The 27,597-nt window shown below is 39.4% G+C and overlaps 1 protein-coding gene across 4 annotated transcripts; it reads left to right on the top strand.

Annotated features, from left to right (window-relative positions):
• Positions 1-41: 41 nt before the first annotated feature.
• epn3b (epsin 3b) lies at positions 42-26,476 on the top strand. Of its 4 annotated transcripts, none has more exons than XM_030146599.1 (12): positions 42-379; positions 10,330-10,385; positions 10,685-10,843; positions 11,477-11,560; positions 12,751-13,048; positions 13,453-13,571; positions 14,817-14,903; positions 18,878-19,001; positions 20,165-20,338; positions 20,434-20,526; positions 23,033-23,326; positions 24,811-26,476. In XM_030146599.1, exons 1-12 carry the CDS (start codon positions 364-366, stop codon positions 25,107-25,109), a joined length of 1,803 nt encoding a protein of 600 aa, XP_030002459.1. In that variant the 5' UTR covers positions 42-363; the 3' UTR covers positions 25,110-26,476. The 4 variants fall into 4 exon arrangements, with proteins under 4 accessions (XP_030002459.1, XP_030002441.1, XP_030002464.1 ...); XM_030146581.1 differs by having other exon boundaries at positions 20,431-20,526; XM_030146604.1 differs by having other exon boundaries at positions 10,179-10,385.
• Positions 26,477-27,597: the final 1,121 nt, after the last annotated feature.

Here is a 27,597-nt window from a genome sequence, read left to right as displayed (position 1 = left end):
GCTGTGGATGCTGTGCGTGCCTGCTCGCCGGTGCTGTTTGCGTGTTATGGGGGTGCCTGAGTGAGAGAGGGAGAGCGAGTGAGCTGGTGTGCTGCTCTCACTGCTCTGGCTTATCCTTGTCCTATGCGGATATCACCGCTGACTGCCTGCCCGAGTGGCGCGCGTCATCCAGGATAGGCCAGGATCTCATCTGTGTCATTCCCACTCAAGGACTCCTGAAAGAACAGGCGCACCTCGTCTCCATCCTCGCTGTGTAGTTGCGGTGGGATAATCGTGGTTGCCCTGCTTAGCCGATCCCAGAGGAGGGGGCTATTATCGACGGTGAGGACAGAGGCAGAGGATGCTCAGTGGACGAAGCGAGAGATGAGCGATGGGAAAGGTAAGCGGTGAGCGTGGTTCGGTGTTTTCTGGAAGACTTGGCCTCACAGATGGGTCCACCCCAGCTCCATATTGGAGACAGCGCTATTATCGACCTACATACAGGAGATCCAACTCCAGAACTAGTTGGCCTTGCATTGGAATGTGCCACACATGGCACCCTGCAAAGGGAAGCCGCCGCAAGAGGGGGCGTGTGTATGGAAGAGAGAGAGGGGGAGAGAATATGTGGGAGTGGGGGGGGCTGGGTATTGCCTTATGCAGACCCATCCTCTTGGCGCCCTCCAACGCCACCTGAAGATACAGAACACCTGCGTTTACACAGCGCATGCGCCTCTATAAACGTGGACGACGGGATGACGCAAACCGGGTTTGATTAATTTGACGCATCAGAGCGGACAGCGCCAGATGTCAGCTATCTTCTAAACATACCAGTGAAACACTGGCAGAAGTCAAACATGTTAAAAACTGAAAGGGGTGCTTGGGAAAAGTCAGAACATCTCAACTCGACTGGAGTATTTGGAGTTGTCTGTTAAGGATATAGAATATTATCAATATGATCTTATTGAAGAGACTGAAAATCCATGTGTGTGTATGGGATCTGTAAACATAAAACCACCCTCAGATACTTCAAGTATTAGTGAAGTCAAATAAATACATTGAAAATACCCAAAGCAAATGATACAAGTGCATAAACAAGGTCTGAATATATTCCATTAATTTTCAAATAAATTAAAATAATTTGTGAATGTATTATATTTCCATCCTCCATACAAGTCCTGTTAGTGAACTGAGAAGTCATGTGTGGACCTCAGCTCTTTTCCACGCAGTTTAGAGACAACTTTTCCACCAGAGGTTCAATGTGTTATAATAATAATAATAATAATAATAATAATAATAATAATAATAATAAATTAACTATTTAAATTTCTCTCTGGCTAAGGCTGTGTCCTGAGATTCCTATCCTTTGTGTCAACTGTTTGAGACTTCTCATCCACACAGACACAGATATCTGCTTTGGCTGTAGTGTCATTTAAAGAGAGAGAAATATGCTCACACATATAAACCCGTATACAGCACTAGCCTTTAATGCTGTGTGTGTGTGTTTGTGTGTATGCATGTGCTGTGCCTGTGTCCAAACACAGAGCATAAGATGATTTTGCAGAAAGTTGATACAGGCTGTAGTTGCTGAGCTTCACTTTCTTCTGTTTGCCCTTCATTTTTTCCCCTCTGTCTCTTTGTCTCGTACACACGAGCTAACTCTCCGAGACTCACCCTGCTCTGCCACTTCTCTGTCGGTGTCCCTGCTGGGTGCATCTCACCTCCTCTGTGTGTGTCTGCTGATGTTTGCTCTTCCCATGGCTGAGGCGTCCTATGACTTGCTCCAGTGTCGTGGCCTTTGTGAACTGTTACAGAGCAGCAGTGACATTAAAAAGGAAAGGTGTTAACTGTTCTTGTCAGTGCTCATTAGTAAAACATTGTTAATAATGTTCTTATATCCAGAATGCAATGATGGACACCGTTAGTAATGTTATTGGATACTTACTGTAAGGTCAAAGGGATCTGTATCTTTTTGGAAGCGTCCTTTGACCGATTCCTAATCTCATTCTCCTATATGTGTACTTACACTCTCAAACAGTGTCTGACTTCTCTTCATCTGTCTGTTCTATTATATACCAGTGAAGCTCTACGTACAAATTATGCTTAACTTGCAAAATGTCACTGAAAAGGCTCCAGAGAAATGGTGGGCATTTACATGTCAATGCCCAGGGTCCATTGTCCCCATGTCTCATAAATAATTTGACCATGGCTGAATGTGCCATTAGATGAAATAAACTATACCACAGAATTGTAATGTGACATTTAAAAAGGTAATAGTGTTTTTTAAAGGTCCAGTGTGTTAGGTTTAGGGGGATTTTTAAGGATTTAATTGCAGAAATGGAACATAATTTCATAGTCATTTCATTAGTATTAGTAGTATTAAAGGAGTGATATTTTGCTTTTTTAAATGGAGTTATGCATTTTAAAACATTTCCCTGTGGTCTACATAAACTGTAAATGCTATGCTTGGGTCTGAATTCTTCATTAATTCAACTCCACAGGTCCATCTTCAACCCTATTTCTGAGTAATGACATCAGAAAGGTCATTTTGAGCGCTGGCCCTTTAAATACAAATAAGCCACTTCACACTAGGGATGCAAATTATTGATTAATGCATTAATCATTAGTTGGTTGATGTTGACGATTGATTAATGATTAATTGATAAGCGGTGATTTTCCTGTGAACCTGAAGTTCTCTTTCAATAGGGTCTGTAAGAATAAAAGCTAAATACTGTTTATATACTTCATGAAAAAAGCATGTCATATTCCTTAATGACTGATTTATTGTACCTTTAAGGATACAGTACAGGCAATGACATTTATGTAGTATAACAGAATAAATTCTGCAGAGAAATTAAATAAAGTAAATGGATCTGAACACGGGCATTTTAGAAAAAAATGGGCATTTCTGACTTTGCATCACTACGTGACATGATGGAGCGAGATTTCAGTACGAAGGAGGTTCACGTGGGGGAACGGATCTCAAGGAGCGGGGAGATACTGTCAATTAACCGACAATTGTAATTTAATTGAGCAAATTCTTATTGACAATTAATTGATTGTTGATTAATTGTTTACATCCCTACTTCCCACCCCATCCCCTCCAGGTTGTTGACCATGCTTCTCTGTCCTGTTCAGCCACTTTAGTACAACCAACAACTGAACATTTTAGGTAATTGGCTCCAAGGTTGGACATATTTTCAGTATGGACTACAACCGCTGCTGCTGACAAACAATTATGGTGTATTGGGAGAAATGTTCTTCAGAAGTCTTGACCTTATATGTGTAAATGCCATGGCGTAACTAGTTATAGACGTAACAAATTAAGCAGGAATTAAAAGTGGTTGTAGAAATCCAATTGATTTTTGCCAAAATGAATATAAAGGTAGCTTTGCAGCACCTGGAGGGTTCAAATTCAAACTTTTTGAACTATTAGGGTCCAAATACACAAATAAATGAACCAAAGACTAATAAAAGTGGGTTTAGCAAAATATGACCCATTTAAATTAAAATTGTGGTGTTTTCATGATCTCTGATTGAGACCCAGTGGGTGACTGTTGAGAATCTGCCATTTGTCTTGTGTTGTTTTGTATATGCAGTAGCTTAGAACAGACCAATTCTGTCTTTCCATTTTACAGTTGACGATGTCTAGTGTAGAGTGTATTACCTCTGTTTTCCACTAGAAAAGCTGCGCAGCGTTACGGTTCCGACATGGTTTAGTTCTGTGTCTACCGGGCTCCAACCCAAAGGAGGGTTCCTGAAGTGTCACATCTGTCTGATCTCATTTGGACATTTCTACTTAATCTTGAAGTTTTAACCACGTATAAAATGGTCCACATGGTTTCTAATTGTTTCGGTTCTATTTGTATTAGCTGTAACTTAGAAAGTTGACTCACTGAAGCAGCGTTCTGAATGACATGGATCAAATATTTGTGGTTGTATTTAGGTTGTTAAAAATGTATTGATAAATAATAGCTATCATAGCTGTTTTGTATCTGCACTAGATCCTCTGTTCCTGCCATACATCTGACCTCCTGCCCATCTCTCCTCCCCTGACTTGGTATATATTTTTAGCAAATTATCGAGATGATGTGGAGATGCTTCTAACACACACCACATTGCTCCTGGTGGAAACATGAGCACTGTGTAGAATGGCCGTGATGCTGCTGTAACATGACACAGCCAGTTCCGGTGGAAATCTGGGGTTACTGTCCCCTGAACTAAAAAGCCCAGAATGGACAAAACAAACACAGGCTCTATGAGGGACTTTTTTTGCCCCATCGTGGGTGAGATCTGGGGGCATTCAGTTCTGCAATTTCACCACTAAATGTCACTAACTATTGAACACTGACCCTTTAATGCAGCGGTTCTCAACCTTTTTCAGTGATGTACCCCCTGTGAAATATTTTTTCAGCCAAGTACCCCCTAACCAGCGCAAAGCAGTTTTAGTTGAAAAAAATGACTTAAAACAGAGTGCTGTGCCATCAGTGTCTGATTTATTAAACTTTGGAACTCCATTTGTAGTGGTCTCTCTTGAACTATTTGGAAATAAAAAAAAATATAACTAAAAAAAGAAAGAAAGAATTAACTTAATTAATTATAAATAAAGATTTGTGCACATAAAAATATTTATCAACATAAAGTGTCCTCCTTTAGGATCATAGTAAAAGATCTGTTCTCAAAAAGAAATAATTAACTTAATTATAAATAAAGATTTGTCTACATGAGTTGAGATGATCTGAATTCAGACAGTTTCCTCTTAAAAAAGTCAGGTGGCTTACCAACGTGACATCCATGTTTTGTCTTCAGATGACACTGCAGATGTGCCGGCTTCATGCTACTGTTAGCTCGTTTCTCCCCACAAAAAAAACACAGTGCCTTGGGTGGGTTGTAACTTGTGGACGTAAATCCAAATAAAACATAATCTTCAAGATACAGCTGGAATTTTGCTGGCTCTAGTTTGGCCTTCTTTGCCACTTGTCCCTCCATGCTTTCAAAAGAATTACGCTTCAACCACAACTCCATTGTTTGAGTTTTCAAGTGATTGACAGGTGATGCTAGGTGGCATATGACAGGTTGGGTCGAACCATTCTGGTATGGGGGAGACACTGGGTTATAAGGATGATGAAATTGAATAGCCTACTGAATATAAAATTAATTTTATGAACTTATATATTTTCCTGAAATATTTAATTAATTTAATAATTATTTTTAAAGGATTTTTGCATGGATGCTACTTTTTAAATATATTTTAAAATCTCACATACCCCCTGGAGTGCCCTCACGTACCCCCAGGGGTACACGTACCCCCATTTGAGAACCACTGCTTTAAGGCACCAAACAGTTGCAAAGAAATACAGACAACTTAAAACAGGAGCATTGTCTTTGCATTTTGAAATGTAAAAGTTCTGGAATAAAGTGAAAAAATAACTAGCAAGTGGTTCCAGGCACCACAAGCCCCGCCCCTCGCACATATTGTAGCTTTTTTTGGCATCGATCCAGCTGATGTCATCATGTCTGTGCATTTGCTGATGTCAGCATATCAATTGCTTCTATATATTCGCCAAGTTTGAAGTAAATCAAAAAACAAAACTGATGTTTTTATAGACATTAGAAATTTTGGCCATTATAAGTAAACGAGTGCTTTGACTCATGGGGATCCAAGGGCTGTAGATGAGGTCGTTTTTATGCTGTTGTGTATTCATGCATGCTGTACCGCATTTGTCCAGCAGTCACCGCCAAAGCGTTGTGAGTACAGCAACGTGATTGTAAGTAGGGATGTAACGATTACCGGTATAACGATAAACCGTGGTAAAATTCCCAACGGTTTGAATTACTGTTTAAATTCTAATTATCATAATAACCTGTTTGATTACTGCACTTTGAAAACTCACAGTACTGCTCATTTCCTGGAGAGGCAGCAGCATTCCTGGTGCGCATGCAATGTTTGGCCTCTGAAAACATGACATTCTGTGACACTGCGCTCTCATTGGCTGACGTTTTGTGACGCTGCGTTCTCATTGGCTGACATTTTGTGACACTGCGTTCTCATTGGCTGACGTTTTGTGACACTGCGCTCTCATTGGCTGACGTTTTATGACGCTGCGTTCTCATTGGCTGACATTTTGTGACACTGCGTTCTCATTGGCTGACGTTTTGTGACACTGCGTTCTCATTGGCTGACATTCTGTGACGCTGCTTTCTTATTGGCTGACGTTTTGTGACACTGCGCTCTCATTGGCTGGCGTTCTGTGACGCTGTGTTCTCATTGGCTGACATTCTGTGAGGCTTCGTTCTCATTGGCTAACATTCTCTGATGCTGAGGTGTCACTGGCTGGTCCTCTGTGGTGCTGAGCTGTCACTCGCCGGCGTTCTGTGACACTGTGCTCTCGTTGGCTTACGTTCTGTGAAGCTGCACTCTCATTGGCCGACGTTCTGTGATGCTACGCTTTCATTGGTTGGCGTTCTGTAACGCTGCGCTCTCATTGGTTGGCGTTCTGTGAAGCTGCGCTTTCATTGGCTGGCGTTCTGTGACGCTGCGCTCCCATTGGCTGGTGTTCTGTGATGCTGCGCTCTCATTGGCTGGCGTTCTGTGAAGCTGCACTCTCATTGGCTGACGTTCTGTGACGCTGCGCTCTCATTGGCTGACGTTCTGTGACGCTGCGCTCTCATTGGCTGACATTCTGTGATGCTGCGTTCTTATTGGCTGACGTTTTGTGACACTGTGCTCCCATTGGCTGGCGTTCTGTGACTCTGCCTTCTCATTGGCTGACGTTCTGTGACGCTGCGCTCTCATTGGCTGACATTCTGTGACGCTGCGCTCCCATTGGCTGACGTTCTTTGACGCTGTGCTTCCATTGGCTGGCATTCTGTGACGTTGAGCTCTTATTGGCTGGCGTTCTGTGACGCTGTGCTCTCATTGGCCGACGTTCTGTGACGCTGCGCACTCATTGGCCAACATTCTGTGAAGCTGTGCTCTCATTGGCTGACATTTTGTGACACTGCACCGTCATTGGCTGACGTTCTGTGACGCTACGCTCTCAATGGCTGACATTCTGTGACGCTGCGCTCTCATTGGCTTACGTTTTGTGACACTGTGCTCTCATTGGCTGGTGTTCTGTGACACTGCACTCTCATTGGCTGATGTTTTGTGACGCTGCGCTCTCATTGGCTGAATATTTGAATGTTTCTGCTGACAGAAAGTACATTGTGCCTATTAATATTTATTTATTTATTTTTCAAAATACAACTTGGTTAAATTATTTCTGTGTGTGTGTAAGTACTTTTTGAACATTTTGAGCAGAATTTCAACAATACTGATAACTGTGATAATTTTGGTCACAGTAACTGTGATATGAAAGTTTCATATTGTTACATCCCTAATTGTAAGGCTATTGTATTCCAGAATTGCTAATATCTCCCAAAATATTAGCCCAATCAACTTGCTATTTTCGCTAGTCTGTTCCTTGACCAAAAATACATAAGTATGCCAAACTGCAGTAGTCAGCTCTGTATGGATTTTGCGTGATTTTGTGCACACATACATGCACGCATGCACACACACACACACACACACACACACACAGAGGTCACTTGGCTTTTATAATACAGATGGGAGAAGAAAAGATATTTTTAAAAAATTCATTAAAAATTTAAACTCACTACTATCTACTTTTCCCAAAATATAACCACATCTATAGATGAGTTTCAATGTTTACTAACAACAGTGATGTCATTAAGATGTGCGCACAACTTGGAGGTAAAAACAGGAGTACCAGCTCCAGCTGGCTCACATCAGCTGCGTACACCCCCAGAGTCTCCCCCGGAGCTCATGAACGAGCCGATATGTTAGCTCTAAAACGGTCCATTAACTGTCTCTGTCCAAAAGCCGATCCCATCTTCTCTTTCACGGCCACATAATTTGACTTGACCGCATGGGGAAGGCTGTCCCATAGTAGAAAAGCAGACTGTCACAGACGGGTGGGGAGTATTGTCACCAGCTCCAGCTGAACTCACTGGTGTCGCCTGCCATAGCTCCGACTGCCACTTCCAGCTGAGGAAACTCTGGCTGCCATCGCCGGCAAAGGGAGCACATAGATCCACAATCACTCTCTCTCTCTATAGGGTGATAGGCCAGGGGAAGCCCTCCTGGTAGGTTTAAAGGGGTCTTCATCACCGTACCACATGATAACAATTCTTTTTTTTTTCACACCGCTAAGCGCCACAGGCACGCAGGATAACTATACTGAGAAGCTATGCTAACCACGGTAATAACTATAAACAGCGGTCGGCAGAACAGAACCACCGCTGCCACCAATGGAACGGCATGACTTCTGCCTCTAAGATGCGCACGCAGCAAGACTTAATGTATGCATACGTCACATGAAACTTCTCTGTTCTGGGTCATTGGTAATCTATAAACCCAATCTGGTATGAATTCAAGCAATAGTTTAGCTGCTAGAGTGTTAACAAACAAACAAACAAACAAAAAACAAACATACAAACCGAAACAAAAACAATATCCCTTACCTCCCTTTCAGGGGCCGGGGTAGTTAAAGTTCACTCAACACTCTTACATTCCCCATTGCAATAAGGAACAATACCACAAGTCAGTCCATCCCACAGTCATCAGAATATCCAACAGTTCACAGTAATTTCCCCCATATTATATCTATACCAACATCTTGTGCAACTATTTTAGAAATATGTAAATAATATGTATTTATGTACAGAGCAGTCATTTGTACTTTGTTTTCTGTATTTTGCTGCTGTAAACACTTCCCCATGGTTGGCTTAATAAAATCAAATCTTTTCGTATTTATAAGCTTTATTTTATCTTGACAACTCAACAACCAATCAACCTTTCCTATTCACCTATTCAGACTGAGAGGATCAGTCAGTGTAAAACCTTATGAACTTCATCAACCTGGCAATATCATAGTTTAATAGGTCAGTGATTAGTGAGAAAAATGTTTAGTTTTGTGTGGTTGCTCTAGTTCAGTTTTGGTTTAGTGGGGTAATGATGCTCTGCCGTGTGTGAAGGCTTAGCAGGGAGAGCGGCGAGTATTGCAGGAGCTCTTAATGATCGGTTCCCTTGTGTGCCCTCTCTGAAATATGAATTTGGGAGAGAAAATGGGTTGTGTGTGTATGTGTGCACGCTTGTGGCTGCCTGAGAGTGTGTTGGCCTGAATAAAATAAGCCTCATCAGATACCTGAGGGCCAGAGCTTCTGTATGACCTACTTGAGATGGGGTGCCAGTTATCATCAGTCACTTTTGATATCGATCAGTGAATGATCATTGATGTAAATAGATCAGAAAGTAATTGAATGGACCCTTCCCTTCTCCCTAACCCTAATTTGACACATCTACATTTGACAAACATTAAGGCAGTGTTTTTCAACCTTGGGGTCGAGACCCCACGTGGGGTCGCCTGGAATTCAAATAGGGTCACCTGAAATTTCTAGTAGTTTAAAAAAAAAACAAACAAACAAAAAAAAACCCCAACTTACTAATAAAAATTATATGGTGAGTTGAGAGAGACAATCCCAATACATAAAAGACAAACTGTGAAGCTGAAACTGAAGCACTGTGGTTCTGTTTATCTTTCAAATGTTCGTTGTGGTCAGTTTCAGATGCTGCAGCTCTTTCATAATTCATAGTTTGAGTTATTGTTTGTTCAGTATTCATTGTCAGCCTTGTAAATCCAAGCTGGACTGACTGTACATATCCTGACCAAGGAAAATCAAATTCTCACTTTGTGCAGTAATCTACATCTGGCTTTTCTACCTCTGTCCATAATAATAGACATTATATAGACTAAATGTCGTCTAAAATTAACGTTTATTTGCAACATAGTGTAGCAAACTCTTACATGATCAGAAACAAATTCATTTTAGCAAAAAAAAAAAAGGCTCCATTTTGAATGTCTGGGGTCACCAGAAATATGTGATGTTAAAATGGGGTCACGAACATAAAAAGGTTGGGAACTACTACATTAAGATGAACTGGTAATAAATTCAAACCAGATGCTAGTGCCTAAATATGACCCAGACTGAAAAAAAAGAAAGAAAAACAAGAACACCTTTTGGGTTCATATAATCTATCAGCAGGAGTTTTTGGCCAGTCAAATGAATCTTAACAGACTAAGACACACATGTCCTGTATTCACAGATTCTATTCTCATGTGTTTTCTTTGTCACAGGGGCGTCTGATAACACCCGACAGAGAAGAGGAGCCTGCATTGCCGTAACTTCCTCGCTCCTCCTTTGACGTCCTCTCTTCACCTACTGAGTATTTGTTGTTGTGTTTTGTCCCTCCACCGTCTTCATCACCTGTCACCATGACAACCTCAGCTTTGCGCCGGCAAGTGAAGAATATTGTCCACAATTATTCAGAAGCAGAGATCAAGGTATTATCACCACATTGAATCGTCTTCAAGTGTCATCTGTGCACAATAGCTGTCAAGGCTTGTGTGTTGTTAGACTTCGTAGAAGAGTAAACCTCTTTGTAATGAAACGGAGGCTGAGTCATATGAGACCAACACTACTTCTTTATTGAGTCTTTTGACTTTTCTGTCGTATGTATCACAGAATCCGTGGGAAGCTTGTTACTTTGACAGTCATCTTTTTTTAATCAAAGAAATGTTTGTGATGCTGCTGCATAGTGTGACAACGGTATGTCACAGTTGCTCTTCTGGTGTTTGTGTAGGTTCGCGAGGCCACGTCAAACGACCCATGGGGCCCTTCCTCGTCTCTCATGTCAGAAATTGCTGACTTGACCTTTAATGTTGTAGCATTTGCTGAGGTCATGGGCATGGTGTGGAAACGCCTCAATGACAGCGGCAAAAACTGGAGACACGTGTACAAGGTGAGCCCACAAAACATGATGGTTTCCTACTGATGGAAGTTTTGGACAGTGACTTCTTCCTCTCAGTCTCATGGCATATCTCTACTTCTGTTTCATTATTTTAGTATTATTTGAAAATAGGGGTGTAAGAAAATATTGGTTCTGCAATGTATCATGATATTTCATTTCATGATACTGTATCAATATTAAAAATGTACTGTATCGATATTTTTAGGTATTAATTCAAAGGTAGACATTGCAGAGGCTTATTTTTATTTATCTTTGTCTTTTTTGTTTATGTTCTTTGGGAATCCTGCAAGCTCTTTTATTTATATATTCGCATTCTGTTTTTTGTATCCTAATAATGTAGTATTTTGATATTGCAGGTCATACATGTAGTTTTTTAAATAATGGTTATTTCAAGCAGCCTAAAAGCACTTTTTTCTGTCTGAGAGAGGCAGATGTTTTCCAATCTTTTTTAAAAAAGAAACAAAACAAACAAAAAAATATATTGCCTTATTAGTATCATGATATATCATGATATGCAGTATCCTATTATGAGTCTAGTATTGTGATTTGTATCGTATCGCCACATTCTTGCCAATACACACCCCTATTTGAAAAGTGTATTTTACAATTATTCTTTGACTGCAGGCTCTAACTCTGCTGGATTACCTGCTGAAGACAGGATCTGAAAGAGTGGCACAACAGTGCCGTGAGAATGCATTCACCATTCAGGTACTAGACTGAAACTTAGCAACCTGGGCCCTGTCATAAAAGAAATGTGTCTTTGGCTGTGTTGTTTTTCTATGGTTGAAATGACCATGCATGTTTATTTCTCGTTATCTTTTCTTCAAACACAACAAGAAAATACAGGAAATATATGCACAACCTTAAAAGACATACAAAAAACTGGGTTCCAATGTTAAAATGACTATTTAGTGTGACCCCTGACCCCATGAAGAAGCCCAAATGGTTAAGAAGAATCTGACATGAGTTGAATGAAACCTGGTATAAATGCTCAGAAAACTAAAGCGATAAATCTCATATTGTTTGAACAAAATGTTTAGACATTAAAGCTGCGTATGATGTTTGTCACCAATTTTTCATTAAATCTGTAAAACCCGAGTCATAGCATAAGTATCACAAATCTGTGAGTCTTTTCATGGTTACTCACCTGAATCTCTTCCCTCCCAGTGAGCAATTTCGAAGTGTACTCCACCATAAACAATCCATCTGTTCACAAACAAGGCCGGTAGGTCACTCGGGCATTTTTGGAAATTTCTTGCAACGTGCATTGTGGGAAGCACAGCTCCACGCAGCGGCATTATGACCGCAGCGGCAACAAGCACAGAAAAGGCTTTATTTTCTCCACTGCAGCTGCATGGAGCTCTGCTTGCCACAACGCACGTTGTGACAAATTTCTGAAAATGGCCGAGTGACCTACCGGCTCTGTTTGTAAACCAATGGACTGTTTATGGTGGAGTACACTTCGAAATTTTTCACCAGGAGGGAAGAGATTCAAATGCGTAATCACAGAAAGACTTACAGATTCGTGATACTTGGGCTATGACTCACATTTTACAGATTTGATAAAAAAATTGGTGACGAAAGTCTCCCGCAGCTTCAAGCACAAAGGGAGGTCACAGTAAATACTACCTCTTTGGTTTCTTGAAGTGTTTTTTCCCTGAAGCTTTTGTCTTTACTGCTGTACATAATTCCCACATATCCAGATTGTATCGTAATACAGAGACTGAGAAATGCATATGTGTGGTTATTATGACTGTACTAAACCAACAAATCTAATGTTGGCCTGAGACTTTTGCACAGTATTGTTTATTCTCAAGAATAATATTCGTCCATTACAGTTTTAAGGACCATACGTAACAGTGATGCAATGCATTGTCTTGTGTCTCTGTCTGGTTTAGACCCTTCGTGACTTCCAGTATGTGGACCGCGATGGCAGGGACCAGGGGGCCAATGTGAGAGAAAAGGCACGACAACTGGTGTGTCTCCTCCGAGATGAGGAGCGCCTCCGTCAGGAGAGGAGCCAAGCCCTAAAGACGAAGGAGCGAATGGCAGGGGGAGGCAGCGGAGGAGGTGGGGGTGTGTACGGAGGCATTCCCCCATCTTACCACCCAGGAAGGCGAACCAGCCAGCCCAGCATGGCCGTGCTGTACGGGGAGGAGTTCAGCCGCTCTAGAGGCTCCCCATCCTCCTTTAACTGTGAGCATCAAGTGTGAACTTATGCCATGAAATGAACAAGTCATTTTATGTCTCAGGAATATGTGTATAAATGAGTATTTGTTAAAAATGCACATTTAATGCAGGCCGGTCCCTAGTGAAATGCATTTTCTGCTGAAGTCTAGTGCTCTGGCACAATCTAGCTCAATCCAGCAGATGGATTATCAATACTGCAGCGTAGGCCTGAAAATATTCTAATCAGTCCTTCACTTCCTGCACTTTGTGTCTTCATCCCTCGGCTCAGTTGGTCCTTCTCTATGCCACCCCCACAAGTTGTTTTTCAGTTCATTTATCGTTTATTTATTGGCTTTTGTTTGTCCCTGTCCACTGTAGTGCTGCATGTGTATATGACAGTCCCTATGTAATGTCCCTCTGTGTCCATGTAGCCTCGTCGTCGTCTCCTCGTGCTGCCTCAGACTTGGAGCAGGCTCGACCTCAGACCAGTGGGGAGGAAGAGCTGCAGCTCCAGCTGGCCTTAGCCATGAGCAGGGAAGAGAGTCAAAAGGTAAAACTCACATACAACACATTATGATAATGTGCAGTGCCCTTGAGGTACTTTTCTGCAGGGTGACAGTACACACACACACACACACACACACACACAGTAGAAACACAGAAACTCTTCCTTAGTCTCAGTTTCTTTGTGCTGATTCCAATTATGAAAATTTTGTTGCAAACATTCTGAGCATTCACCCTCCATCTAGCTAGCCCTTCCTTTCCCTGTTACCATAGAGATGGATGAAGACACACAACTACAGATTGCTTTCAGCCTTAGCCAAAAGGAGCATGAACAGGTACACACACCTCGCCCCTTAGGATTCTGTTCTATATCACAAGTTATTAACCCTTGATGATGTCAGCTATTTTATGTTTCTAAACTAATATACAGCTCTGGGGAAAATTAAAAGACTACTGGTTTTACTATGTATTGGTAAATAGTATTTTTGGTTCCGTCTTGAAAGAACAGACTGCATTTCTCCAACATCCAACTTGTGTCTTTTCAAGCATTTATTTGCAGAAAATGACAAAAAAAAAAAAAAATCAGTGTCTTCATCAATATCAAATTTGCTAAAGAATCAAGTTCATATTTCTTTTTAAACAAAACCATACTAACATTTTAACTCAGTGAGAGTTCAGTGGTCAACATTTGGTGGAATCACCCTGATAGCAGTCACATTGCTATTGTATCTTGGTTCAACAACTGCAAAAATACAGGCTGTTTGGCTTTATTTAGTGGTGTTCGATCATTCATCTTCATCTTGACCACATTGTGCAGCTTTTCAATTGGGTTAAAGTTTGGAAATTTGTCGTGGTCTCTTCATTTTTCAGAGCTGAACTTACTAACTCATGGGAAATTAACTCTCTTAACTTGTCCTCCTTCACGTCTTCTCTCCAGGACTATTACTGGATCTTAAAGTACTCAGACAATTTCCTCCTCTTCTTTCTTCTTTCCTCCTTTAAGCCCTACTTAAATTTTTATATCTCTATTTTCTTCTAAGTCATGTGTGAACTTCTGCAGGATTCTGTATTTTCTGTGCATCCTCTCCCTGCTTTGATCTTAACTAGCTCTGCTCTTTGTCAAACTAAATATTTCAACAGCACCAAAAAGCCACTAGTGCTGCTTTCAATTTGCAGAGCTGAGCTGTAGACTGCTTCACTAATGCCGGAGTGTTTGTGTGTGTTTGTGTGTGTTTGTGTGTGTCTGCGTGCCCGTGATAATGTTGATGATGTCATGATGCCGCCCCTGCAGGAGCAGCGTTGTCGCCAAGGAGACGAGTCTCTGTTACAAAAAGCCCTGGATGAGAGCAGGAGAGAGAGCCAGTCAGGGACACAGGAGGTGAGAATAAATATATTTGTGTGTGTGTGTGTTGTGTTGGGTTGTTTTGTACTTTGTGTGTGTGTGTGGGTGCATGCTCTATGAGTGCACTATGTATTAGCATGGGGAGGTGGGCGGTTGCATTTGGGTTTGTAGGTGGCTGCTGGCAGGCATTTAGAGAATGAAGTGGAGTTTACAGCTCGGACCGTGGGATAAGGATGGAAAAGAGACAAAAAAGACATGGATCAGCTTAATAAGAGAAAGTGCAGAGAGCTGACAGAGTAGAAAGAGATGCCTACTGAATGATAATGACTCTTTTGGATCTAACCTTGAGCTCAGCATGACATTTCCCTGAAAATACACTCCTTATCCCATTGCACAGCAGCCCCCCTACTCATTGGCCCTTGAATAAGCCAATCAGAGGCACCAGATGTCTTATGTAAAGGTTGGGGTTGGCTTGTAATTGGTCGTATCATGTCACTTGTCATAGAAGTACAGGTAATTTCAGCTAACGACAAAAAAAGCTCAGCAGGAAAAAACCTGACATAGTGAGCCTGATGTTTTCATAGGTCAGATACAGGTCATGTCAATTATCACACATTTACATGTTTTAGTAAGCTTTCCAATGCTTAGTTATATTATTTTAACCCTTTCATGCATAGTGGTCACTCCAGTGGACAGTTCTTCTCCAGCTGTTCTCTTGTATATTCATGGGTTTTGTTGTTTTAGTTCCATATCAGCCAACACAGTGGACGCTAATGCATCATCCCATACACTGACATTCAGACCATTACTGAAACTTTGCTGTTCTGGATAAACCTGATCTGCACTAACATGTTTCAGGGTTAATCAATTGTTATTTGTTAGATTTTTTTTTTTTTTTTGATATGATCTCCATGAAAATAGTAATAACTAGCATTAGAATGTTAAAATGTGAGAAAACATCAGATTTTATTTTATTTCATTGTTTTCATATCACTTTCTGATGTTGGGTTTTAAACATGTGTCTTTATTTCAAAAGTTAAATGCATGGACATTTTTGTAACTCTATGAAAAAAACAAACAAACAAACAAACTTGATCACACTGTTTTTTTCATGCCTATGGAGGAATAAAAACACTCAAGAAAAAAATCGTAACTAAGGTTCTCATAATTAATGCATGAAAGGGTTAAATAAACTGACTATTAAAAGGAATCAAATAATCTCTCTCCTCATAATAAATGCGTTATTCTATGCCTTTAAAGTGACATTACCACATTTAAACTAATGCTTCAGGAAAATATTACAACACATCACACCGACAGCTTGTAGGACTTCCCATTCTATTTGCAATATTATCATGATAAAAATATTTGTCAGTTCATAAAGTTGGAATCATTTTTCTTTCCATAAATATTCCTCTTTTTATTCCTGTTTATCAAATTAAATGCTCTAAAACTACATGATCTTATCGACCTTCATACTCTTATCATAATGTATAAAGCCCCTGACCATATGCTACCCCACAGTCTACAGGAGATGTCTGAGCCCAGACAAAGTAATTCAAATTTAAGGGGAACTGAAATCTACAAAAAAATTAAGTGTAGAACAAACATAAAAAGCCAGTGTATCTTTGTCAGAGGGGTACATCTGTGGAATAATCTGGAGCAAACTTAAATACGTCTTCTTCAATTTGTGCATTTAAAAGGATGTATAAATCCACTATAATAACAAAATATGGAACATTATTGAAGTATGCATAAATAAGATATTATTGTAGTCAATTGGTTATCATGATAAGAAGATACTATCATATTTATTGATCATTGTATTTGGAGTAAATATTTAAAGTGCATATAAATATAGTTTATATTAAAAACGGTTGATTATGCAAATCTGATTGTGTGTGAGGTGAATAAAAAAGTGTATGTGAATGTTTTGTATGTGTTTTTGTATGTGTTTTTGTGTTATTGTAAAAAAAATATACAGAGGAAAATGTGTGTTAACAAAGCAAAGGAAGCAGACCAATTTGATTATTAGTTTGTGAAAAGGGGGTGGGAGTCAATAAGTTGTACTTCTTCCCACTCCTTTTCAAGCGCAGAAAAATTGTATTTATTTATTTTTTTTGACCATGTTGTACGATTCTTTGTTATCTGATGATTCTATGTGCTCGAAATAAACTACTACTACTACTACTACTTATACACATCAGTAATTACCTTTGACCCAGTGCAATGATTACATACTGAGTCGCAGTTATACTTTATCTATCAAGAATGAATCACATTGTCTCTATTATTTAATGGGAAGAGGTAAAAATATTTCATTCCAACTTTATGAGCAATGGTGTAGTAACAGTAAATGTCAAATCTAATGTCACATTTATCTTAATGAGTGACAGAGGAAACCAGATGGTTCCTTGTGGTTTAACATAATTATTTATGTTCAGAACGTGACAAATATTACAGAAATATAGATGCAGAACATTTAAAGCACAATTATAATGGTTGAAAAAATAATGTTGAGTAAAATTAAGCAAAAGCAAACTGAAGCATTTTGCAAACAGTGATAACAAAATTAACTCTAAAAGTGTAACACTGAAAAACCTGAATTCAATGTGTCCCCATAGTTTTGTCCACATGGTTTATTTTATGTGCACATGCTTTAGTGCATGACAGGGTCCATACCCACTGCAGGGTCACAGGAGATTTTCTTTGGGACATCAAATAAATTAGCATTTCAGTTAATTAAAAAAAAAAAAAACTTAGAACAAGTAGGAAAAGGAAAAAGAAAGACTGTTCATTTTATTCTTAAACTACAGTGTTTTACTGATCAGAGGAAATAAACATTAGGTCATGGAGTCGCCTGTTACCACAGCTGAAATACATTCATCTGATGCCATTTATAAAGTATGTGAAATGTGACCTTTTCAAGTATGTGTATAAAATGAAGTTGTGAACTGTCAAATACGTACCACTTCAAAATGACTGGGTTACTTGTTCCAGATAATAATATAAAGTGATGTAAAAAGTGGTCAAGAATGTTCATGTCCGCACAAATTCACTCCTTTCAGAATTTCTGTCAGGCCGAATAGGTGGATTGGTGAAAAATAATGTTAATGCACAGTAATAATTTTACAATCTCAGCGAACTGATTCCATACAAAGACACCCTATGTGCAGCAAACAGTTTTCTGAATAGACCGCACTGCTGTTTGCTCATCTGAGACATAATGATGCAGTGTGATATAAACAATGGAGTCCAGATGCAGCCTGACAAACCCACTGTTTCTAAATGACCTGAAGTACCATTCACTGCATTATGTAGTGTAATTTCAGCACCAGTGTAGACACATTAACAAACAGCTCACTGTGATAATAAACAGCAATGAACTGTTGTATCATTCATGTGGCCTTTGTAAAATCTGCTGGCTGTTTTCAGTAGAGTAAAACGTATAAAGCTCTGAATGGTTTAGGACCAAAATACATCAGTGACCTCCTGACCCAGTGTGAACCTACCAGACCCCTCAGGTCATCTGGATCCGGTCTGTTGTCAGTTCCCAGAGTCAGAACCAGACACGGAGAAGCTGCGTTCAGCTTCTATGCTCCACATGTCTAGAATAAACTTCCAGAAAACCTCAGATCAGCTGAAACACTCAGTTTATTTAAATCCAGGTTAAAGACCCACCTGTTCTCAGCTGCATTTGAGTAAAGTTTTTATTCATCAGTTCAGATCTGCACTGTTCCTTTTAAGCTAAAAGTTTTTATCTGTTTTATCTGCTTGTCTGTTTTATGTGTTTTATCTATTTATCAGATTTTTTTGTTTGTTTGTTTGTTTTTCTCATGCCTATACTTTTTATTGCTTCTGCTGTAATGCTTTTAATGTTTTATGTAAAGCAATTTGAGTTGTCTTGTACATGAAATGTGCTATGTAAATAAACCTGCCTTGCCTTGCCTAAAACAATAATTATTGTCATGTGTCATCATTTAGTACTTTTGGTTCTTTTCTGTCTGTAGTCAGCTATGCTGGACCTGGTGGACATATTTGGCTGCTCATCTGAGGCCCCTCCTCCTCCCAGTGACCCCTGGAACTCGTCTCAACCGGCTGGTGACATTAACTCTGACCCATGGGACTCTGTAGGTCAGTAGTCAGATTCTATTCTTTATAGCTTGTACCATTTTTTATTTTATTTCACCTTACTATGTAGGTTGTAGTTGATTATCTGTTCAGGCAGCATATGGCACAATAATTTGCTTCTGGATTAATGAGCACTACAGTTGTACCAAAGTTATGTTTATTATAGCCAATCAAAAGTTGAATAGCGCCACCTACTGATCACGACCAATCCATCGGTTTTGTAGAAGATTCTGTGGTCTGTAGTATATGGAGGAGGGGGTGGTATCATACAGACCATATACTGTATAGTGATGCAACATGTAAATCACTCCAAACCACAGAGATGCTGATTTGCCAGGACTTATGTTTGCTGAAGTAGACTGGGTAATTTGTGGTTAAATGAAATTACAGGCATGACTGATTTGCACAGGATTAAGATCACTGACAACCTCCGCAGTTATTACAAATTACCAGAGGTTACCATTAGGGATGCACCAATACCGATACCAATATTCGGTACTGACGGTACTGATTTAGCTAAACCCACTTTTATTAGTCTTTGGTACATTTATTTGTGTGTTTCTGGACCCTAATAGTTCATAAAGTTTGAATTTGAACCCACCAGATGCTGCAAAGCTATCTTTATATTAATTCTGGCAAAAATCAAGTGGATTTCTACAACCTGGTTTAATTCCTGCTTAATTTGTTATGTTTTATAACTAGTTACGTCACAACATTTGCATATTTAAGGTCTGGACTTCCGACGAACATTTCTCAAAGTACGACATAATTGTTTGTCAGTAGCAGCGATTGTAGTAAAAACTGAAAATATGTCCGAACTTCGAGCCAATTACCTAAAATGTTCAGTTGTTGGTTTTATTAACAAACACAAGTGGCTGAACGGGACAGAGCAGCACTAACAACCTGGAGGGGGTGGGGCATGAAGTGGCTCATGTGCATTTAAAGGGCCAGCGGTCTAAAGGACCTTTCTGGTGTCATTAGAAGTAGGGTTAAGATGGACCTGTGGAGTTGAATTAATGAAGAATTCAGACCCAAGCATAGCATTTACAGTTTATGAAGACCACAGGGAAATGTTTTAAAATGCATAATTTCATTTTAAAAAGCAAAATATCACTCCTTTAAATTTATGTAAAAGAATACAAGGCGTGTCCTGTCTGTCTTTGCAGCAGTTCACTCTAGCACTCCAGTGGTTGGTAGTCCTTGGACGGCCCCGCCCTCCTCACATCCAAACACATCCAACCCTTGGGCTCCGTGTGCCGACTCTTGCACAGACCCCTGGGAAGCAGCGCCCGCCTCCTCCAGTCCTGTCAATCACGTGTGGGACAGCCCAACTGATGGAGGTGCCTTTTACAAAATACTGACCTTTTTCTTTTTCTGCGACCTGTTTTCAGTGTCTGCATGGTTATGACTGTGATGTTTTCATCTGTTACAGGAGATAACGGGACAGACCCCTTCACTGCACAGGAAGAAGAGAAGCCAAAGCAGGAGTTTCCTCAAGTTAACTCCCCCCCACCTGCCAGTCCTACAGGTGCCCCACAACATGAAACAGTCACTGCATTACTGCACATTTTATGCTGCATTTAGACATATGTCACAAATATCTAATAATATACATCAAAAAGTATTTTGTTAAAATGTATAACTTGTTCATAGAAAACTGAATTAAAATACATGTCTAAAATTTAAAAAATTGATTTTAAACAGAAAATTTCAATAAAATGTTAATGACTTTGTCAGAAAACAGTACAGGTAGAATAGTCTGACATGCTAGAGCTGATTCACTGTAATGCCCATCTCTAAAAAAAAAAAGAAAAATGTGATCGAGTGGTGTCATACTCACCAGCATCATTTTCAACCTTCCATGTTCTTAATGTTACTTATTATTGAGAAAACATTTTTTTTATCATTCATTTAAATATGGCTATTTTTTAAAAAATTCTTTCTTCTTTTTTTTATTTAACATTAATTTAACCAGGAGCAGGTGAAAAACAGAAAGAAGAACACAGGCAAAATCTATCTTACAAATAGCAATTCTAATCTTTAGTCTTTAAAGGATTTGTATGTCATGTCATGTGACCACTAGCACATAAAAAAATCCTGTTGGTTTTACAAGTCACATCTCTGATAAATATTGAATTTCACTACGTTGTCCTAGTGGTAAAGTAATTGTAATGTTAGTTAAAGCTGCACAACCTACAAAATACTCAAAAAGTAATTAAATGCATATAGAAGTGATATAATTTGATTGAAATAGTGCAGCTCTCAGTGTTTGCCCATGGACAGCAGCATAGACAATAACTTTGTTCACCTATCATATGCTGTCATTTATTTAATATATTAAGCCTGTATTAAATGTATAATGGATTAAATGTAACGGATGGTTTAACAGCTGTGCAACAACATCTGGGCTGTAAACACATGATATCATATTTCACTTTAACTATATTTGTGAGATGCAACAATAATTTGAGGACAGATTGTGGTGTATTTGACAGCAATGAGGTGGCTGAACAAGCTCCCCCCAAAAACAAAAAAACAAAAAACAAAACAATGAATCATCGGATCAGAGTCATAGGTTTGTGTGTAAAGTACAACATTACTGAGTCAAGGGGATTATGTGATGTTTCAAAGCCAAACTTACATGATGCAGATTTGGTAAAGACAACAGGAGCACATGTCTGAATGGAGAAGCTATTAAAACATTAAAAATAAAGAACATTGTGAGCTTATGATTTTGGAGAGCAGCAGGCACGGTAACTTAAAACAGAAATGACAGGAAATGAAATCTGGTGAAAACATGTTTAATGAAGAAAAATGTTTTAATTACATCATTTCACTAAAACGAGTTCACTCTCTGAATCTGCTGTTACATCACTCACTCCACTAAAGCAGCTGGGATAATCAAACTGACATGTACAAGTGTGTGTTTTTGGACACTTGTCTTATTACTACCCCCAAAGGGAAGGCAAGGGGTATTGTTTTTGGTTCGGTTTGCTTGTTTTTTTGTTAACACTCTTGCAGCAAAACTATTGGTTGAATTCATACCAAATTGGGTTTATAGATTGCAAGTGACCCAGAATAGACCTGATTACATTTTGGGAAAAGTAGGTCAACATTTATGAATTTTTAAAATCTTTTATCTTCTCTCATTTACTTATCCTCCTGAGACCCAGTAAGTAAATATTTTCGCCATTTTACATTAAATAATTGCCTTAATTGGAAACATCATGATTCAACAGTTTTTTCAGATACATTTTAAATTTTTTTTTTACATTTACATTTATGCATTTAACAGATGCTTTTTTTTCAAAGCGACTTACAGGGGAAAAGCAATCAAATCAATCAATCAATCAATCAATCAATCAGTCAAATTGTATTTATATATCGCCAAATCATAACAAAAGTTATCTCATGACACTTTACATATAGAGTTGGTCAAAACCAGACTCTAAACTGATTTACAGAAACCCAACAGAATCCTCCAGGAGCAAACACTTGTGACTGGTGACAGTGGTGAGGTAAAACTTCCCTTTAACACGAGAAACCTGGAGCAGACCCAGACTCATGGAGGATGGATGTCTGCCTTGACCAGTTGGGTTAAAGAGAGAGAGTAAAGGAGGAGAAAAGAGAGAGCGATAGAGATGGAGACTGGGGAAGTAGGGGGAGACACATGGATGCAGTTGAGGATAAGTGAGTGATGACGATGAAGGCAGGAGAGAGGCAGGACCACCGCAGCAGGTCCAGAGATGATCCTGGGAAAACCTTATTAATATATTTAAAATGGAATGTTTGGGAGTGCTAGGACAGTAAGTGCTCTTGGAAGAGCTGGGTCTTCTTTTTAATATAATGTTCTTTTCAGTGGACATTTTTTTATTTTTATTTTTTTAAGTAAAGCTGTGAAACTCTTGTCCACTACAGAGGACAAAAATGCATTGCTGGGTCTCAGGAGGATATAATGGCCAAAATTTTAAATGTCTATGAAAACATCAATTTTGTTTCAATTCCTTACTCACATCTCCTTTTTTTTGGTGCAGATGCAGAGCTGTTCAGGGTAAAGGTCGACTCTGACCCTTTTGCTGGAACTGATTCCATGCCTGACCCCTTCAGATCAGACCCTCCAGTAAAACCTCAACTAAACGGGCGAGAGTCCGCCAGCCCAGAAATGTTTGGCCTTTCCCGGCTAGCACCCCCGCTCAGCGCCCCCCCTACGCGAGTGTGTCGGACCCCAGAGGCCTTCCTCGGACCTACAGGGGCCTCACTGGTCAACCTGGACGCCCTGATACCCCCCAACCCGCCCAACAAGACACACAACAACCCCTTCCTCTCAGGTAATAACTCACACACATGCTGTACCTGGACCATTTACTTCAGCTGATGCAAGCTACTGTACCATCGCCAAAAAAACACATTTTAGAGGGATTTAAGAGCAAATCGTCATCTAAATGGTTACTAAAATTCTTCTGTTAGCTACTGAAACTCAAAATAATGTTCAAGACGACTGTAAACTTTAATATTAACCCATAAAGACCCAGTGGTACTTTTGTGGCAGTTCCCAAATGGATTTTTCTCTATATTTAGCCTTTCTTAAGTGATTTATCATTATTTGTTTTAATATTATCCTCTATATTTGAGTTTTTTTCGGTGTAAATTGTGTTTTTTTCTATATTAAATTTACTGATCATGTAGATGTTAATAAAAGCTCAGAGTAAATTCAAGGTTATTATGTCAAATCAGAAAAAACAAGAAAAAGTTACTTTTTCAGCAAAAATATCATTGACTAAACATAAACCAAGTGTGTCTCCATCCATTGTCATTGATCCAACTCCATGGGTTTTACTGGCGAATCCATGCTGTAGAAGATGATGGTGTTTCCATGATCACTAAGGAGCCTTTGAACATCCAAATGGGTCATATCTGATGACCATGAAAAGATGACAAACTGTATTTTACACCAATTATTTACACGTATAGATAGTATTAGTGGATCATCAGGTATTAAACATTTTAGATCAGTGGATGGTTTTGGTCAGTGGTTTCTGTTTGGGTCTTTCTGGGTTAATGATGGCAGTAAATCATTCACTTTTTCATTTTATGGCCAAATCTTGTATCCCTGTCTGTGTAGATTCCTGATGTCTCTGTAGTGACAAGAAGATTTTAGAGATACTAGCACAAGCTTAGCTAATGAACAGGTGGGAACAGTTTTACATACATAAACACTACATTTTCTGAAGCAACACTAAACTATTTTTGAGGACTTCAGAGGGTCAGGGTTTGCGACATTCACCACCCAGTTGGAAGTACCTTGTAAAAAATAACTTTATTTTGTAACTTACTGCTATCTGACATTTTATTTTGTTTTGACCCTTAAAGGTCAAAGGTCAAGGCAGTTTAGACTAGCCTACCATTTTCAAATTTTGTCTCAAAATTCCTCTGTTCTAACTGGCTTCTTCTCCCTCTTCTTCTTCTTCTTCTTCTTCTTCTTCTTCTTCTTATCATTATTATTATTATTATTATTATCATTATTATTATTATTATTATTATTATTATTATTATTATTATTAAGATGTTGTGCGAAGGTTTCTTCCCAATTTTAGTTGTGGTATCTTTGGATCATTGTCTTCCACATTGCAAAATAAAATCTTGGGTGGACGGGCATAAATGATGTTCCCTTCATACAATCCAGTGAACTGATGGATGGTGCTCCTTTCTACTTTAATATTCTTTTCGGTTGTTGGGCAGCAGTTTGCACCGAATCATCTGCACAAATATTACTTACTGAGATACTGTCCAATCACAAATTCTGTTTTTTCAGGTCTGAGCGCTCCGTCTCCCACCAACCCATTCCACTGTGATCAGCCTCGCCTTACCCTCAACCAGATGCGGCCATCGTCCACCTCACCACTGCCCCCCCACATGCTCTCCTACAGCCCTTCACTACCCCTCCCTCTGGCCCACCAGCTGCCCGTCCTCCCCTCGTCTTTCACACAACCTCCTGCTGGAATCCTGGACCTCCCCTCCAACCTCCCACAGCCCCTGCTGCCCCTATCCCCTCGTCAGGCATCCCGTACCCACACACAGGCACAGACACACAGCCACAACCCTTTCCTCTGAAACCCCCCTGACCTGCACATGGACAGGACTGATTGGACACTTTTTTTTTTTTTTTTTTCGGATAAACATCTGTCGACTCCAGACTACAATGAAACTGGTGTAAATGAACCCCTACAGATCCTGGTCTGATGTCATTGCGCATACTTAAAGTGGAAAACAAATTGGACCGGTTGTATGTATTTGTGTCTGTCCAAAGACACATCAGCTGCTATTAAACCTGAACTCTTGAAGAAAAACAACTTTACGCACACACACACACACACACACATGCTCAAACACTCACTCAGGTGCACTTAGACACAAATATTATGCACAGACGTTCACGCACACATGCCCGTGCTCACATCATGCACAGACGTACGCCGCCACACTGACAGGGTCTCTTCGATGCCTTTTCCCGTCTGAACCACGTCTGACCGCAGAGACACAAGTGTTCCTCATGACTGGGATGAAGCCACACCGTTTGATTGTCCACCGGGATTAACCAGGATCCTTTCCATTGCTGCTTCACCGACAAAAGCATGAATGCGTCCCACCCCCGAGACTCCAAACACACTCTGCAGAGCACCTGAGATGAGTTCCTCAGATAAATCCTCTTTTTTTCAGATGAGTCAAATAGTATCTTGAGCTTTCTTGGCACAGTCGAATCACTACAGATCCAGTCCAAGTGTGAGCATTAAAGTATGATTCAAGAAAGCATCCAGCACTGTTCAAGAACTAATTGACTCAGGTAGTCCTTTCTATATAGAGTATATACATGATATTACCTATTTTGCATTGCCTTGGAACCTTTGCAAGCTCAACAGCACATCTGATCCTGTTAGATACGTTGTCTGTCCCTTTCAGGCAAACCCACAACATGACCTAGGATCTAAGATACTGTCTCAATTTGAACCTAAACTGATCACTGATTGTACCCTATCAGACCCGTGTGCCTGTCTCTACAGCTGACCCACAATGCATTCCTGGAAGGTTCTTGTTGACGCCGCGAAGGAGGATCTCAGGGAGACCGCTCTGTCCCTCCTCCAATGAGGTTTAACCATAATGGGAAAAAGGCAATCATCTACAAAACAGGGAGATCACTTAATTTAATTCAGATGTGGGCATCAGAGAACGGACAAAAGAGAGATTATTAGAAATAACATGAAAAGTTTCAAAAGTGATGAAGTGAGCAGCAGCTTATCTCTGCTTCACGATCACTTCTGTGTCATGACAAGATGTTTGGTCATCGCTGCACTGAACCTGGACTTGAATGTGAAATGCCTGCCTATAGATACACAGGCTTAGTACATATGTATTTAACAGAAGGAGACCTATACAGTATTATGAAATATTATACCAATAAATGAATGGTGTTTGCTTTATCATTTTCAAAGTGCTTCATTTCTTCATGTATTATATCGTCACTCGGGGATGCAACTCGGGTATCTAAGCTTTTTTTTATAAACACTTGGGGAATATTTTAGTTTGTTAAAATACACTACCAGTCAAAAGTTTGGACTCACCTTCTCATTTAAATGACATGAGATGGACCACAGATGGCCAACAACTGCTCAGCATCACTGGGAACTCCTTCAAGACTTTTGGAAAACATTTCAGGTGACTACCTCATGAAGCTCATTGAGAGAATGCCAAGAATGTGCAAAGCAGTAATAAAAGCAAAATGTGGCTATTTTGAAGAATCTAAAATATAAAATATGTCTTGAATTATGTCACTTTTTTTTAAATTACATAATTCCGTATGTGTTCATTCATAGTTATGATGCCTTCAGTGAGAATCTACAATGCAAATAGTCATAAAATAAAGAAAAACCAGGTGAGTCCAAACTTTTGACTGGTAGTGTATTAGAAAAAAAATGCAATGCACTATCAAGTTTTTCCACAATGCAAAAACAGAAGCCAAATATTCTTAAATATAACCAACTTATCTTGTATTAAGTAACAAGTCTGCACATTTTTCTGGACTCGGTTCCTCAAAACTAGAAAATAAGACAAGTCAAGCAGAGTTAGTTAGACTAAGAGAGTAAGATGCACTTAATATTCTTAAATTGAGAGAATGAGTGAGTTGTTTCACTCTTAAAATAATGAAAATCTGCTCTGGAGCAACAAGGGTTTTGACTTGTTACTGGTTACATCTTAATCAGTATTAGCTGGAATATTGTATTAGGGCAAAGTTATGTAAACCTTCTTGAAATTTGCTTAAATTTAAAAAAAAAATAAAATAAAAAATGTGCTTCACAAGATTATTCTTCCTGTTAGACTCAGAAACAATGTTGGTTTTTTTTAATTAATCTGAAAAAATTTACCTGTTGTTTTTTTTTTTTTTTTTTTTTTTTCGCAAAGCCCAATACAACATCTTAAAAATCCTTCTCTTTTTTTTTTTAACTTCACTTTAACTTCACTTTAAAACATTGAACAGGTTTTGTACATGTACAACACTGCAAAACAAAACAATTCTGCCAAGATTAAAAAAAAAACAGTCTAGTTT

The sequence above is a fragment of the Sphaeramia orbicularis genome, chromosome 1, assembly GCF_902148855.1.
Source record: "Sphaeramia orbicularis chromosome 1, fSphaOr1.1, whole genome shotgun sequence".
NCBI classification, from domain to species: domain Eukaryota; kingdom Metazoa; phylum Chordata; class Actinopteri; order Kurtiformes; family Apogonidae; genus Sphaeramia; species Sphaeramia orbicularis.
The sequence above is the reverse complement of the archived record's forward strand: the minus strand, read 5'-3'. Positions and strand labels throughout refer to the sequence as shown.

Bases quoted from the DNA above. Each gene is read 5' to 3' on its own strand.
- epn3b (XM_030146581.1), top strand. The intron at 10,386-10,684 runs GTATTATCACCA...GTGTTTGTGTAG, and splicing joins ATTCAGAAGCAGAGATCAAG to GTTCGCGAGGCCACGTCAAA. The intron at 20,527-23,032 runs GTGCCCCACAAC...TTTTTGGTGCAG, and splicing joins CCCACCTGCCAGTCCTACAG to ATGCAGAGCTGTTCAGGGTA.